The sequence below is a fragment of the Vitis vinifera genome, chromosome 4 (genome assembly GCF_030704535.1).
Source record: "Vitis vinifera cultivar Pinot Noir 40024 chromosome 4, ASM3070453v1".
Classification (NCBI taxonomy): Eukaryota; Viridiplantae; Streptophyta; class Magnoliopsida; order Vitales; family Vitaceae; genus Vitis; species Vitis vinifera.
Genome location: NC_081808.1, coordinates 12,324,515 through 12,342,173, shown reverse-complemented (window position 1 = coordinate 12,342,173; position 17,659 = coordinate 12,324,515). Strand labels below are relative to the sequence as shown.

The 17,659-nt window shown below is 36.4% G+C and overlaps 1 protein-coding gene across 4 annotated transcripts in view; it reads right to left on the bottom strand.

Moving 5' to 3' along the window:
• The window catches only part of LOC100266835 (bifunctional TH2 protein, mitochondrial), a 44,272-nt gene that overhangs the window by 15,326 nt on the left and 11,287 nt on the right, over positions 1-17,659 (bottom strand). For 2 of the 4 annotated variants that reach the window (XM_059736328.1, XM_059736327.1), the window contains exons 3-5: positions 7,438-7,728; positions 6,879-7,293; positions 6,493-6,759 (exon numbers count right to left, since the gene is read on the bottom strand). In XM_059736328.1, coding sequence (XP_059592311.1) covers positions 6,493-6,759; positions 6,879-7,293; positions 7,438-7,728 — 973 coding nt within the window. Of the gene's footprint in view, positions 1-6,492; positions 6,760-6,878; positions 7,294-7,437; positions 7,738-17,659 lie in introns of all 4 variants that reach the window. The other 2 variants (XM_010650626.3, XM_059736326.1) reach the window with 1 other exon arrangement.

Here is a 17,659-nt window from a genome sequence, read left to right as displayed (position 1 = left end):
CTCTCCCCCTCCCCAGAGAACGAAAGAGTTTTGACATACCTAGAAGCTTCTTCGCACAGCGCTTCATCAGTCATCGACCCCCTTTTCACCACCTCAAGGGCCTCCAGCGGCATCGCAGCACTCGTCAACCTGACAAGAGAGTCGTCGTCTCCGCTTGCACACCTCTCTTTGCTAATCGAAGACTCACTTTGTGCCCTAGATAGAGTGACAAGAGGCTCTTCCCCAAAAAAAAGCCCTCCTCCCAAAGCATCAATACCTTCAGGCCCAAAGCCCACTCCCGTCACCCCCTCACTGCAGCCTCCCAAGCCATTTAGGTTGATGGGCCTAGAGCCAAGACCCAAATCCACCTATAACTCTTTTAAAAGACCCTAGTCCTCCCCAAGTTCTAATCCATTAGGCCCACAACAAAGGCCTTCCGGCCCTAAAAAAAAGGTCGACTGGACTGTTAAACAAAGACTCCATTCCCCCTCTCACAAGACCAACAGAAACACCTACCCTACCCCTCACATCAGTCTCTACGTCAAAGACCTCAACAGGAAGGGTGGGTGGGTTACCTCCAGCAAGCGACATGTCCTGTACTCCCAGCTGCAACCTCAACTGCTCCACCTTCTCCCTTTTACTCCCACAGCAGACAGCACGTGACGTTCCACCACCATCTTCTCCCACCCTTAGACCACCCTCCCCACACAAGCTTCCAGCCGGCACCACCTACGTGAACCAAGGTAGAGACTCCCACCATAGCTGAAAAGAATAGCAACCCGACCCCATAACAATATGAGCAGAATTAGGTAACTCTTTTCTGCGCACTTCACCGGGATCCGAGCCCACTGCAACTCAGACAAGGATCCGGTATCTTCATCCACTGCAACAAATCCTCCACACCCATCACCGATTCTTTTAAACACCTCAAGACTCCACAAATGAAGCAGGAGCCCGACCACCCTTACCCAAGCCTCATTAGCAATGGAGTCCTTGCAAAGGCACCCCACCTCTAGGTTCCATCTATCAAAAATAATAAAATTTTCCTTAATACTTCTTTTGCCTCTGGCTAGAACACGCTCAGCCTCACTAGGCAACTCAAAATCAAACAGCAAGAGACCTTTGCCTAACATAGCAACCCTTAGATTCCCCTTTAAAGCCCAATGCTGAAGAGTCCAACTCCTTACGTATTCCAACTTAGGTAATGGAGCTGAATTAATACCCCACTAACCTACCAAACACTGTCTCATCTGATCTAACCTTCCTCGCACTTCTCTTTCCCCCACCTCTAACCAAACTGACTCACCTACCCTTCCCAGGCTAGACTTAATAGCATTTGCATATGACTTCAACTCCACCCCCTTCTCCCTCCACAAAACCTTTGAGCCCCCCTTCACCCTCAACGGATCCTCTGGACCACTACTAACCTTTAAACCTACTGTCGAGGCCACACCAAGGCCTCTCAACCTCTCGGCCAAAGAATTCCATCCAACAAACTGTCCCTTCCCTTCTGGAAAAATAATGTTGTATTTTTTTTATTCAAGATCACGAACAGAGCAGAGGATGAACCTTCCTGCCTCACTTAAACGACGTTCCAACCTATACTTCTTGTTCCCTTCCATCCAACCAATAACTCAACTTTGGTTATCAACCTCTCTACAACAGGCTTCTACTCCTTCCTGTAAGCAATGTAAACTAGCCTCCCCGAATCTAATCCAAGAGGAAACGCCTCTGCTTCTCTCCCAAATGCAGCCTTTCAGCTTCCCTCCCAAATCCTCAACCAAAATCTCAAAGGATTTGGACTCCACCACAAACCAACTTCTTCCACCCCTGAATGAATTTCATTAGAATCCTTCTTATCTCTAGTTGTTAATCTAGATTGGTCTTTTCACCAATTTGATGTGAAAATTGCCTTTTTGCATGGGAACTTAGAGGAATGAATATACATGGAGCTTCCATTGGGTTTTAAGGATTTATCCAACAATAAGTGTAGGTTAAAAAAGTCCTTTTATAGGCTCAAGAAATCACCTAGAGCATGGTTTGAAATATTTACAAAGTCCTTAAAAAAATATAAATTTTTTCAAAGCTAGGGGCATCATACTCTATTCAATAAATACTCATCACTTAAGAAGATCACTATTTTTATCGTATATGTTATCATTATCACAGATAATGATGTCAAAGAAATTAAAAGTGCGAAAGAACCTCTAACAAAGGAGTTCTAGATAAAGGAGTTTGAAAATTTGAGATATTTTCTTGATATGGAGGTAACAAGATCAAAGCAAGGTATAACTCTCTCTTTAAAGGAAATATGTCCTAGATTTTCTTAAAGAATCGGGATGATAGGTTGTACACCCATAGCTACACCCATCGATCCTAATCACAAATGAGGATCTAATCTTGATGGAAGTCTTGTTGGTAAAGGGAGATACTAGGGTTGGTAGGAAAGTTGTTTTATCTATGGCATACCAAACCCGATACAATATGTTCGATAGGTGTGGTGAGCTAGTTTATGCCTTTACCAAGGGAACGTGACATGGATGTTGTTCAAGTACACCTAGAAAAGGATTGTTGTTCAAGAAAATGACCAATTGTTGGTTTAAGCATGCACAAGTGTAGATTGGGCAAGTTCCAAAAAAGATCGAAGATCAACAATAGGTTATTGCACTTTTATGAGAGGAAATATTGTGATATGGAGTAAAAAAAAACAGCCTATTGTAGCTAGATCAAGCGTTGAAGCTGAGTTTCAAGTGTTAGCACAAGGGGTATGGGAAGTAATGAGGATTAAGATCCTACTTAAAGAATCGAATATGGAACCTCAAGATCGAGTGAAGATTTATAGTGATAATAAAGCATCCAAACAATAGTTCTTAGATATTTTCTAAGCATTGCACACAATCCCTGAATAGACAATTCATGAAAGAGAACACTAAAAGTGGAATGATTTCTACACCTTTTGTAACCACCAAACAATAGTTATCAAATATTTTCACAAAAGGAATTCCAAGTATCATGTTTGATTATATTGTTGGCAAGCTGGGGGAGTGCTAGAATATGCGGTTGACTTTGCAGATTTGATTATATTTCTCCTTTATTTTCTCTGATTTGATTGTATCATGTACTTTAGGCAAGTCTTAGATTTTAGAGTAATTCTAAAAATTGTATATTTTTATAATCAAGCCTAATTTAGTTTTCTATTTTATTTTTCTATACAACTTGTTTATATTTTGCCTTGTAACTATGATTTAGAGTGAACAAATTATTTAGAAACTTTGTTTTCATTTTCATATTCTTATGATAATTTGGTATTGGAACTAGTTCATTTTGGTGAAGTTTACTTCCATAAAAGGGAAAAAGATGGAAAATTTTAAAAAAGAAAATACTAATCTAAAAAATTGTACCCAAAAACAAATTATCAGCCCTAAAAATAGCAAAATCAAGCCACCCATATTTACGCCTCATAAGATTCCTCTCATCTCATCACTAGCTAGCCACTCTTTTCGTTCAAAATAGTAAACCAAAATATTTTTCTTAATAGCAATAGCAATGATAATTTTTTATAAGGATGAGCTACCCTTTAAAATCAAGCAAAAAGAGAGCAAGAAAAAATAAAAGGGCTAAAAATAATTATATAAAAACAACTAAACTGCCATTTAAAAAAAAAAAAACTAACAAATAATAGGATATGAGAGACAGGGAATCCCTTATAAATGTTCCCGACAAAAGAGGCTCCTTGCTTAGCCAACATATCTGCTAGGCATTAGCTGATTTACCAAATTTGACATTAAAAAACAAAGTAAAATCTTATACCTCTTGAAGGGTCAATAATTTTTCAAATCCAAGTATCTAGAGGTCCTCTTGTTCCATAAGGAACCCATGAAAGAACAACCATCTAGTTCCCTATGCTAGAAGGTTACTAACCAATAAGGGTGTGTTAATTCGACCTCCAATAGAGAAAGGACCTCTATCCAATTGGCCAAACCATAACCATTATGTTTGGAAAGGTCTCCAACCACCATGAGTCTAAATCATTAAATACTCCCTCCACAATCAACCATCAATATCAAGTTTAATGCACTTAATACAAGGTGTCCACTCAATGCTATCTCTTGCAAGCCCTACACACTCCTTCCAATAGAACACAATCATACTAATAGAACACCTAAAACCCCTCTTACTGCAAAATCTAAAGAGAGGTAAGGTAGTGAACCAAATCTTACAAGGCATCTAGTTAGGGGTGACAACAAGTTGGGTTGCGTAGAATTCATGTCGTATCGAATTAGGAAACATAAAAAATTTACTTAACCCAAATTTAACCAATTTAATAATTGTGTCAAAATAATCCAACATGAACACTACTTGATTATCACATGAATAACCCGATATGGCCCATGTAACTATTTAATAAATGTGTTGGATTAATCCTGTATAAATTAACATGGATAACCCATTAACATGATTTTAACCTCCTAAACATATTAGCGTGATTATAAACTATTAAATCCATTAACGCGGTTCTAACCCATTAAACTCATTAACATGATTATAGCCTATTTAACTACTTCAAAATAATAAAAATATTGTTTTTAAAAAATTTTAATTTATTTTTAATTTTTAAATTTAAATTTTATATTTGTTTATAATTTTAATTAATGTTTTAATTATAACATATTTTTAATGTTGATAAAGAAAAATGTAAAATTTTACTTTAGTACGTTAATTTTTTAATTATATGATATTCATAATTAAAATTTGTTTATAATTTTAAATATATAAAATTAATAAGTTTATATGAGTTAAATGAGTCAAAATGGGTTGGGTCATAAGCATGTCATTTTGATATGATTATGTAAATGAGTTAAACAGGTTAGACAAGTTGAGTAGACACCAAACATTACCCATTTATTAAGCAAGTTAATGGATTGACATGATTATGACATGAACACGATTATATTTTATTTGAAACCATTAAAATTTGTGTCTTTTTTAAGTTATATTGTTGAGTTATGTCAAAATTGTTAGTTCTACATCTAGTTCCTCTATCTATGTTTAAAGATCTCAAACTTCTTCTCAATGCTGATCACTTAAAGAAAGGTAGGCATAGTGCTTTGCAACGGCACTTGCCACCTAAAGGGAGGTCCCTTGATATCTAAGGCTTCGTTTCTTGGTATGTTTGGTAACTGGTCTCTTGTTTTAGAGCCATTTTTTTTTTAGGCTTCATTCCCTTTTCCTCTTGTAGATTACTTAAAAGATATTCATCTTTTTAAAAAATAATTATACAAATATAGAGAATGATTAAAAATAAAGCACTACATATAAAAATTATTTTCAAAACATATTTACAAGCATAGAAAACAAGTTAAAAACATTTCAGGTTCTCAAATAAACTTTTATTCTACAAAACATCATAGAACAGTTTTCAGAAACTATTCTCAAAAATTGTTTTGCAAAACTATTTTAAAAAAACACTTCCTAAACAAGGCCTAAGTTGCTTTCTATTTTTTTCTTTTCTTTTTGATAGGTAAAATTTTCTCTCCGATGCTAACAATTGCATTTGGCCCATTTTCTTTTGTCCCCATTGGGACTCAAACATGGAAACCCGTATCACTCGAGCCAAGCCTTAAGAGCTATTGCTTTTTGTTTTTTTTTTTTTGTTTTTTGTATGTAAAATTGTTTTATATGAAGAAAAGAATATTCTAACACTTCATATTTAATTATATGGCTCTTTATCAATATACACAAACATAAAGTTTGTATTTCTAAAATTGAAGCTTGAAAATCTTCAATGTAGACTATACAAGTAAATATCCACTTGTTATATATGCATTCTTTTAATAATATTTTGACTTTCAATCCATTGTATATTGTTCATATTTAATAATTTCCAAAATTTTCAATTTAAATTTCCATGATTTGACACTAATCTCCATTATTTCTACTAGGTTAAAATTGATATAGAGAAATTGTTAATATCTCCATGCTACTAGATCTTTGTTACATTTTTTAATCAAGTTTTACACACATGGCAATTAAAAACCATCTCCAACCTAACCAACATCCCCACCCCACACCCACAACAAAAGCCACCATCAATGGGAATAAAAAAAAAATATTAAGTCGATTTCATACTTTACATGAACTAGACACAATGGTAATGCAAATTCATAGATAGTTACAAAATTTGTGTTCTTTAATGCATTATGTAAACAAAGTTTCACCTTGACATGACAAAAGAAACATATTAAGATGGGCAACTCAACAAGGGCAACTTAACAAAAGAGCTTTAATTCTTTTACTTAGAAAAATTGGTGCAATAACATGCAACTTCATATCAAGATTGAAACTCGGATGTACAAAGCAATCAACAGAGCATTAGATTAAGAAAAATTGATTCATTGGGCATAGTGCACACTAGTTCCATATAATAGCTGCAAACTCAATATATTCAACACCGTCAACAAATGTCTACATTAAGGTCCTAAATCTGCCATTTCTATCAGGGAAGAAACATACCTGACGAAAATGCTGACCTGATAAGATCACCACACCAACAATATGAAAGTATATGGACATCTGCAATCAAACTTTCATTCTTTACAATGTTCTGAAAGAAACTTGCACAACCATCTTGAAGAATTAGACGTTCTCCAGCTCGTTTTATGTCATCAAGATTTAGACCCTTAAGTACTCCAGACTCAATCACTCTAGAGTTTGCCCTTTTTTCAAAATCTGAAAGCTGCTCAAGTGCTTTACACAGGCCTTCATAGTCAAATTCCTCCACTGGAAAACCAAATGAAGTTGGAATTGTAAATAGCAGAGCATCAATCCAACTCAGTATCCTTAATTCATGGAGTTGAAACTTTGGAGTATCATAAAGATAGTGCAGCTGATGAGTGTACCTTTCTCAGATGGCAGAATGTTTTCTATACATTGCTCATACTCTTCAGTATACTGCTTGGATAGAACACCCCATGTGTTCCTCAAGTCAGCTGAGGACATCCGAATAATTTGATTTTCAGGTTGATTCTGATCAAATTTTGGTGCTGTTATTATTGCAATCTCTGCCAAAATGGCAGAAGAGTCAACAACTGTACATGTCAAATCAAAATCAGAAAATATCACAAGACGATCTGCTGCAGGGTCATGCCCTTTAGTTAGAGGAACTATAGTGTACTGATCAAGCAGCTGAGCACAGAAGAACTCTATTTCAAGTTTCATAGCTTGGTAATAAAGCTTTTCTATGATGTCAAGCTCTTCGCCTGTCAAAGAGACACTTAGTTTATCCAGCAAGTCCTCAGTTTGTAAAGCTGAACCCTAAATTCAAAGAACAAGTTAGTTAAGCTGCCTGAGTGAGAAAACCATTTATGTAAAGTATACTTCTCTCAGAATGGCGTCAGCAGAGATTTACAGTTAGACAATTTTAAAATAAAATAAAAATGCTCACTGCTAAGTACAAACCTGGAAACCTTCAGAAGAATAGTTGTCAATCCACTTCTTGTAAGGGTGAGTGCTTTCACTAGGGTGTAGAAGTGCCTGAAGCTCCTTACCCAGAAAGGCATACAGCCTCATGCAAGGTGTCATGGCACCTAGAGTATAAGCTGCAACTTTTGTTTTCTCGAAAGGCGTCGCTAGTTTACCAGGGCCTTTTACTCCTTCAATTTTCCCAGAAGCTGTTGCCAGCAAAAAGTCTCTGTATTTCACTGTTGCAGAGTTAAGAGAGCTCTCTTTGGACAGGTCAAAACCCCATTCCTGTATAAACTATGCATTAAATAAATGGAATAATTTATAGATAGGTTAAAGAATAGACAAGGCAAAGTTTATATGAATATAGAACTGAATTTTTTTTGTTGGAAATAAACCAATTCTTTTCATAAAAAATGAATACAACAGTACATATGCAAATAGAATTGAAATTAATTATCATATAACTCTAACAGCTTGCCTCTGAATGTTCTGCAGAACTGGAATTGCTCTATTGTGATTTAGATAGCATTTGAATAATAAACATATGGTCAAGAAGAAGAGCAACTGTTAGAAGAAAAACAGTTCTTATCAGAATGTAGGGTTTTTAGTGGGCTCAGTGTGAAGCACCATGATCCAAGAAGAAAATTAAACATGAACTCTACCACATGAATAAGAACCTTAATATCGACTAAATAATCATTCAATTTAAAAACTATACGAAAGCTTCTTATAGTTGCTAGGTCAATCATCCATCTAAATTACCTAGATTTGCATGTCCTGAACACAGTAAAAAACTTTATATAATTAACACACAAATTAGACCGGGTACTCTAGTAAAAAAATCTTGTTTTAGGAGTAAAAGTATAACTCAGTGGCTTCAACTTTTTCAACAATCCAATGGCTTTTCGAAACTTTAATTTTGTGAACCAAAAATATGATAGGCAAACAAAAACTTTGATAAAATGCGCCCAACAAAATTGGGGGTGCACCCCATGTACACAAGGTGTAACATGAGGTTACAAAAAAATGGAAAACCAAATCTTCCCATCAAAAAACAGCAAAGCTATAACTAGCTTTTCTTAGCAGGTTCAGTTTGAACTTGCCTTATTCTATCTTTATTTTTGTTTCATCAGGGTTTTCTTTTCTATTGCTTTCTTTAGTCTGGTTCTTTTTCTTTTCTTTTTTAACCTTCTTTTGGGACTTCCTTTGCATCATCTTTTATACATTTCTCTTGCAAAAGGTAAAAAATTGGAACTGAATTGAAAGGCCTTTAAGAGGCAAAAGAATAGGGGATTATTTGGTTCCGTCCATGGAGAGCATAATAATAGAAAACAGTACAAAAACTGTTTCAATGAGTCTTGCTACAAAACTTTCTTTGAAAAAGATGAAAGTTGAGTGTTTTCAGAGAAAACATGTTCTATATAGACAAAACATAGTTATACTAAAAGACACCAGAAAGAGCAGGGCCAGAACTGGCACACAGGTAGTACCTCAGAGAATACTAATGATATCCTCAGAAAATGCTATCTTCTTATCTTCAAAAACCTATTTCAGATGGGAATCAAGCAGGCCCCAGGTTGTCCAAGGAGATAAGAAGAGGCCTCTGTTGTTATCATGTCAGACAGCATTGTTTGGAATGTTGGCACTACAACTATCCATTGAAAGAGACTAAAGATATGCTGAAAGACTTGGCAAGGAGGCCAGACCATGCTAACTACCCCATAGAGATGTTTCTCCCCTTTCACCTTCTCTCTTTAGGGTTGCTTTGGTGCTTTTGCATCTCTGTTTCAAATTATAAGAGGGAATGGATCCCCCAAAGAGATGATTCTCTCTTTTCACCTTTTCTCTCTTGAGGGTTGTGGTTGCCTCTGCGCTTTTGCATCTTTGTTGTAAATTATAGGAGGAGCTGTGTTTCTATTTGTTTTTGCTTTTTTCCTTTTTCATCAAGGATGCCTTGATCTTCAAGCCTGTTGTAGTCTTGTCATCTTTATTAAATTTCAGCTTCTCATTTAAGTTAAAAAAAAAAAAAGTTAAAAGAACAATGAAAAAGGAAATCCAACCCAAAACATCACCTCTCCTTGAAACAAGTGGGCAAATGCTCAATTATTGTCATTAATGACCCTAGGCCATTCTGAACTACCAACCACTCCAAAATAATTCTATTAATAAGCACATAGTAATTGCCTCAACAATCACAGGCAGCAAGTGCAGTGTTTTAAAATGCTAAAAGCAGCCTTAAGATGTTTTACTTAAATGAGGTGAGGCATAAGCCTCGACTTAAACAATAAATAAATAATCAAAAAAATACTAATAAAATCACATAAAAAAAATGAAGTAACAAAGCTATAGAATTCATAATAAGACAATTCATTGTTTGTCATGATAGACTAATGGTTTCTAATTTGGTTTGTCATTCTCTCTTCCAAAATTCAGCATTATTTTGGCTCAATCATATAGTCTTCATTCTTCAGCACCACGATCACTAGAACAAGTAGGATCCTCTAAAGAATCATCATGATATCTAATTTCCATATCATCCTCTCCATCAATGTTGAAGTCCACCCATTCTTCTTCTTCATCCACCAACTACAATGGTCTCTTTCCTTTATCTATCAATAATAGTTATTGTAGAAGAGAGATGGAAGAATAAAAAGTAGAAAATTCTTTTCCTCAATTCTTTTATGTATAGAGACTCATACATATATATAAAAAATCCTAACACCAAAATTAGAAACTTTCTTAACCCAATTACCTAATTCTCTCTACAAAATCGCAACTTCCCTAATTTCGTTCTTCCACACTCCCTCTCAAGTTGATGAATAGATGTTTTCCATTCTCAGTTTGGATACACTTGCTTGAAACTTTGTACTACTTAAACCTTTTGTGAGTATGTCCATAAGTTGGCAGTCGATAGATACATAAAGAGTCCAGATCAATCCACTATCTTTTCTTCTTGATAAGATATCTATCAATTTTTATGTGTTTCATTCGATCATGCTACACTAGATTATGTGCAATACTAATTGCAGATTTACTATCGTAGCAAAATCTTATTGGCCCATCCCATTTAATCTTCAAATCCTCCAAAATAATCTTAAACCATAGTAGTTCACCAACTCCTTGGGCCATTGCTCGAAACTCTGCTTCTACATTGGACCTTGTCACTGAACTCTATTTCTTACTTCTCTATGTCACCAGATGCCCACCAAGAAAGGTGCAATACCCAATACTTGATCTTCTATCAACCATAGATCCAACATAATTTGCATCTATGTAAGCTTCAAGTACTTGTCCTGAGTCATTTAAATAGGATGTCTTTTCCTGGAGACCCCTTTAGGTACAGTAGTACTCAACTAGCAACTTACAGATGAACCTCTTTTAGATTGGCATGAATTGACTAATCACACCCACAGCATATATTATATCTAGTCTTGTGTGAGAGAGATAAATGAGTCTTCCTATCAGACATTGATACATTCCCCTATCTACCACAGTATCTTCCTCAGCCTCTCCAAGTTTATGATTAGGATATATTGGTATGCTTGCTGATTTACACGTCAACTTCCCTGTTTCCTTGAGAAGGTTCATTACATATTTTTGCTGAGAAATAAAAATTCCATATTTAGAATGTGTAACCTCAATTCCTAGGGAGTATTTCAACCTTCCTAACTCTTTAATCTCAAATTCTTTGGTCAAGCATTGTCTTAAAGTTTACCTCTAGCTCATTATTTCTCGTCATGATGATGTTGTCTACATATACGAAAAGAGTTGTAACTTCCCCTGAATCGGAATGTTTGATGAACAACGTATGATCTCCCTAACTTTATTTGTATCCCATGTTTTTCATCACTTTTGCAAACCTTTCAAACCACACCCTTGTAGACTATTTCAGCCTATGTAGAGCTTTCTTCAATTTACACACCTTTTTAGTGCTTAGGTCACTGCCAAATCGATGAAGGACTTCCACATAAATCTCTTCTTTCAAAACTCCGTTTAGAAATGCATTTTTGACATTGAACTGTTGAAGATCTTAGTTATAATTTGTTGCCAATGATAACAAAATTTTGACGGTATTCATCTTGACAACTAGAGCAAATGTTTCTAAATAGTCCACACTATATGTCTGAGTGAATTCTTTAGCTACCAATCTTGCCTTGTACAAAAGGCCTATTTGTCTTTGGGAGGGAGGATTACTCTAATTCAGTCTTGTCTGTCTCACATCCCTAGCTACTTCCTTTCCCTCTTCAAAATCCCTGTATCTATAGCTTCAAAGATTGAGAAGATGCAAAGGGATTTTCTTTAGTCTGGGGCTGGGGAAGGGAAGAGAGATCACCTTATCAGATGGGAGGTTGTCAGTAGACCAAGGGAGATGGGAGGTTTGGGCTTTGGGAAGACTTCTATGAGAAATAGTGCCCTCTTAGGGAAATGGCTTTGGAGGTTTCCTAGAGAAAGGAGCGGTCTTTGGCATAAGGTTATTGCGAGTATATATGGGACCCATCCTAATGGATGGGACGCCAACATGGTGGTTAGATGGTCTCACAGATGTCCTTGGAAGGCTATTGCTCAAGTTTTCCAAGAGTTCTCCCCTTTTGTTCGCCTAGTGGTGGGCAATGGGGAGAGAATTCGGTTTTGGGAAGATCTTTGGTAGGGAAACCAAACTTTGTGTGCTCAATTTGCTGATCTCTACAGAGTTATTTCTGTGAGAAACCTTACTGTCTCAAACGTCCTTGGCAATTCCTTTCCATTGTCTTGGAATTTTAACTTTCGCCGCAATCTAACGGATTCAGAAATTGATCTCCTTCAGAGATTAATGTCCTCTCTTCATTCTGTGCTTCTTTCCCCTTCTTCATCAGACTCAAGAGCGTGGTCTTTGTCTTCGTCAGGCTCGTTTTCAGTGAAATCTTTTTTCTATGCATTGTCAAGAGATTCAAATCCTTTAATGTTCCTTCCGGCTAAGTTTTTATGGAGCTCAAAAGTCCCTTCAAAGGTTAAGGCCCTCGCTTGGTTAGTAACACATGGGAAGGTAAACACTAATGACAAGTTGCAATTGAGAAGACCCTACAAAGCCCTCTGTCCTCAATGGTGCATTCTTTGCAAAAGAAATGGAGAGTCGATTGACCACCTTTTTCTTCATTGTCCTGTCACCATTGGACTTTGGCACAGGTTGTTCAATCTAGTAGGTGTGATTTGGGTTCCTCCAAGGAGCATTGAGGATATGTTGGTTATTTCTTTTAAAGGCTTGGGGAACTCAGTAAGAGGCAAGATTCTTTGGCAAATTGCTTGCCTTACTTTGATTTGGATGGTGTGGCAAGAAAGGAATAATAGAATCTTTGAGGATAAAGGGAGAACGGAAGAGGTGGTTTGGGATTTGATTCGGTTTTACTCGTCTCTATGGGCTTCTTGTACTGAAGCTTTTAGAGGAGTTCCTCTAAGCATTCTACAAATCAATTGGATTGGGGTTTGCGTTTCAAGAGTTTGAAGTTTGTTGGGTTCTCTTTTGTTTTTAGATTTCTATTGTTGGGTGTTTTCCTTGGTTCTTGTGTAGGAAGGACCTCTCATCCTTCCCTTGGTTTTTTTCTCTTTCTGTTGTTTCTTTGTTCTCTTCTGTATTTGTTCTTTTATTAATATAAGCTTTTTCGTTTCTGATCAAAAAAAAAAAAAATCTTGCCTTGTACTTCTCTAATCTCTCATTTATTCTATACTTAATAGTATAGACCCACTTACATCCCGCTAGTTTTTTTTTTCCTACAACAAATCTACCACCTCCCAAGTTTTATTCTTCTCCAGGGCCTCCATTTCTACATTCATGACTTGTCTCCAATTTTCATTAGATAAAGCCTTGAATAGAGTGGTAGGAATATGAATATTAAAACAACTTTTCAAATGACACAACATAGGAAAGTGGATATAAAGGGCATTTAGTGCATTCCCCCACTCCCTTCCTAATGGCAATAGGGAGATTTTGATCTATAGATTTTTCAAACTAAAGTTCTAACTCGGTTTGTGAGGAAGGATGACAAACTATTACCTCATTTCCAAAAGCCAATTCAGATTCTTGGACTCGTATAAGTTTAGGGACTGCAACTTTCTTCCTTGAGTACACTTTGTCAACCATTCGATACTCAGGAACAAGCTCAAGTTGTGACGACTCGGGTTCAAAGAAGAGGGGTACGGATGCTGGATTAGACGACTTGAATTCAAAAAAGTAGGGTACAGATGTTAGATCATACATTGGACCAGAGACTATAGGAAGGTGAATGAAAAAGGAACCAATGAGATAGGAATCTTGATCCTTGTCTTCCTTGATGGAATTCTCCCCCTAAAGATGACGAGCAAGAAAATAGGACTCACTCTCAGTGACAATAACGTTTGTTGAGACAAAAAACTTTTTGGATAGTGGATGGTAACACTTATACCCTTTTTGAGTTGAGGAATATCTCACAAAAATATATTTGATAGCTCTTAGGTCCAATTTTCCCTTATTTGGACTGTGAACGTGCACAAAGGACACACACTCAAATATCTTAGGAATGAGATGGTTTGTGGTTCTCATATTAACATAAAACAATGAAAGTATATACATGGGACTCATGAAACCTAAGACTTTAGAAAGTAATCTATTTATGAGATGTGTGGTGGTTAGGATAGCTTCCCTCCAATAAGATTTAAGTACGTATTTTTGAAATAAAAAAGCTCATGTTGTATCAAGAAGGTGGCCATTTTTCCTCTCAATAACTCCATTTTGTTGTGGTGTGTTGACACATAATGACTCATGAATTATTCCCTCATGTTGAAAGTATAGAGTTAAGACTTAATTGAAATAATCTGGCATTGTCGAACCGAAACCTTTAAATAGTGACATCAGACTGGTTTTTATCATGTTATGAAAGTTTGGAAGAACAAAACTTATATCAGATTTGTGTTTAAGTAAGAAAATACAAACGACCGTAGTACAATCATCGATAAAAGACACAAACCAACGTACCACAAATATATTAAGAACAAGAAAAGGACCCCAAATATCACTATGAATTAGATGAAAGGGCTCTGGACTTCTTTTATTATTATTGGTGGGGAAGGTTGAACGCTTGTATTTGACAAATTCACATACATCACAATCGAAACTCTCATTATCTAATTTCCTAAATAGAAAACGAAACACAATCTTAGGAGTTCTAAATGATGGATGTCCAAGTCTAAGATGATGAAGACAGATTTTTCTTTATTGACAAGATGGTTCTCAAAAAGAAGAGATACGAATGACTCGCTTAATGTCTCAAGGTACTATAACCCGTTACATTCCTTAGCAAGTCCAATCATCTTCCCCAAGTCTTAGTCCTAAAATACATAGTGAGTAGGGTAAAAAGTCACATTGCAACCTAAATCTTATGTAAGGTTTTGCATAGAGACAAAATATTAATGGACAACTTGGGAACATGAAGCACATTTCTAAATGTGTAGGACTAATTTAGACATCTACAACAGTGATTAATGAACCATCTGTTGTAGTTATTTTCCTACTATTTGGACAAGGGTTATAGTTGTTAAATTGGTGTGATGAATGAGTCATTTAATCTGTAACACCTAAATCTAAAACCTAAGAATTAGCAAAGGTTTCATCCAAGAATTTTAATCCAATTGATAAGGAACTTACCTGAAGGTGACAGTAAGCAAGTACCTAAAGATTTCTTACTTGAAGACTTCTCAAGAGTTCCCAATAAAACTCTCAATTTCTCAATCTTCTCCTGATTGAATCCACCTTGGTCCAAGGATTTTTTTTTTTTCAACTGGTTGAACAAAAGACAAGTTTACTTACGCATTATCCCTTTGTTGCCCTCCATTGTAACCCCACTCTTTGTTAGATGTGGTTGGCTTACCATGAAGTTTCCAGCATTTCTCCCATGTATTTCTAGGCTTTCTAGCAGTAAATGCACCATAAGTTATCCCGATTATCACAGTTTAAAGCTCTTGATCAATCAGTCCTTTTGTTATCAGCAGTGTCAACCTCCTAATCACTCCCTTTGTTAGCAACCATAACCCAGCCCTCCATATTCTAAGGTTCAAGCATGAAACTTCTCTTGCTTTCTTCTACTCAGATAATAGAGATAGTCTCATTCAAAGCGGAAGCTCTTTGCTTCGAATTTGAACTCTAACTTAGTCAAACTCAGCATTGAGACCAACTAAGAAATTATAGACTCGATCTTCTTCGATATAATTCTTTAGAATTGTTGCATTTTCAGGACATTTTGTCTTAATGCATTGATAGTGATCAAGTTCTTGCCATAGGTTATTCAACATATTGGCATACTTTATGATTGTCTTGTTTCCCTGTTTCCCTACTTCGGTCTTGACTTTAATTTTGTACACTTGTGTTGCATCTAGTGTTTTCGAGTATGTCTGGTGAATTTCATCCTAGATGTCTTTAGCAGTTGTCAAGAACATACAAGTATCACTAATTTCAAGTGTCAATAAGTTCAACAACCATGTTATAATTGTTGAGTCTTGCTCATCCCAGGCATCAAACCGAGGGTCTCCTCTCCTTGGTCCCATTCCCAATAGATAACATAATTTCCTTTTTCCCTTCAAAGAAGTACAAACAAGTTGCAACCATTTGAAATAATTCTTCCCATTAAGCCTCTATGCTGTTTGAATATTCTGCAATTCTCCTGTTTTGTGACTAGTAATCACTCCTTTATATTAAGCAATGAAAGTGGTAGTGCCTTATATAACATTTTTCCTTCCATTTTTCTTTTGGCTTTAAATAGCCAAATTAGTCATAGCCCTACAATAGTGTAGGGTTGTGTATTTACCTTTGACTATTTACTAGACAATGACGGTGAGATCCTAAGCCAACGGCAATGGCAATGGCGAGAGGTGATAGCAAGAACTCCAACACAATCAAAAAAGGTGGAAAGTCTCTAGTAGTGCGAAGCAAAGACACATAGTGGAGGATGACGATACTAAGACGACGACAATGATGAGGCACAAGGATGGCAGTGATGGCGCAACAGCAAGGTGTCCTTTTGGTGACCTTTATAGGTTGTGCAAGTTGTGCCAAAGATGGCCCGAACACGATGGAGACACGATCTCAGTGGCAACGGGTGGGGATGAAGGTGACAACGCAATTCTCTTATAATTGTGGTATGACGATGTGATGACTCTAGTTGCTTTGCTGCGTTCGCCATTTGGGTTTGTTGCAACAATCCAACTCAAACAAGAGGGAACTTTAAGGTCCACAATGAAGGTCGACTAGTCTTCAACTCAACAATAAAGGCTGAAAAAAAAATTGTTTCGCTTCCAAGATTTACGAGCCTAATGTCACAAGATGCTTCAAATGGCCCTCCCCATAGGCTTATATAGGAGGTAGGAAGCTTCTAGAGACCCCTAGAAACATCTACAATTAGCTACAAAGTGGAAGAGTATGGAAACTTCTAGAGAGGGCTAGAGATGTCCACACATTTCTACACTTGGCTAGGAGAGCATTGGAATAGTGTGGGGTATTCTAGAGTCTTCCAAGGCATCCTGTACATAGACTAATGTAGGAACTTCTAGATTATTCTTGATTTGTAAGGAACCTTCCAAGGTTCTAGAGACTTCCTAAGGTGCCTATAAATAGGTAAATGCCTCATTTGGCCAAGGCACCACCCAAAATCACTTCCTAACCAAGCAAGTGAGCTTCCAAGCATTGTATAACTTCCTTTGAAAGCAATAAAGCTTTCATTCTTTAAGTGTTGCCTACTACACCCTCTAAAGCTTCTAAGTCGGGTGCGTCTTAGCCTAACAAGCTAAGCATCGAGAGTAAGGCTGACTTAGCAAGATAAAGGGTTTTGGCTTGTCTAAGTGCCACACGAGCTTAGGAAAATACTAAGTCCATGCCACTAAGCTCTAATACCATGTAGAAGGGAGATGAAAGAATAAAAAGTAAAAATTCTTTTTCTCAATTATTTTTTGTACAGAGACTCACATATATATGTATAAAAAATCCTATTACCTAAATTAGGAACTTTCCTCACACAATTATAACGAATCCCTTTGATCACAGGATTACCTAATTCTCTCTACAAAATCACAACTTCCCTAATTCCATTCTTCCAAAATTATATGTTAGTATCAAATTATATGACTTATTGGATTGAGAATTAAGTATATGTTAACTTATAAATCATGTACTCAGGGTAGATAATGAAACGCACCTCCTCCCTTAGCTTTTGATTTT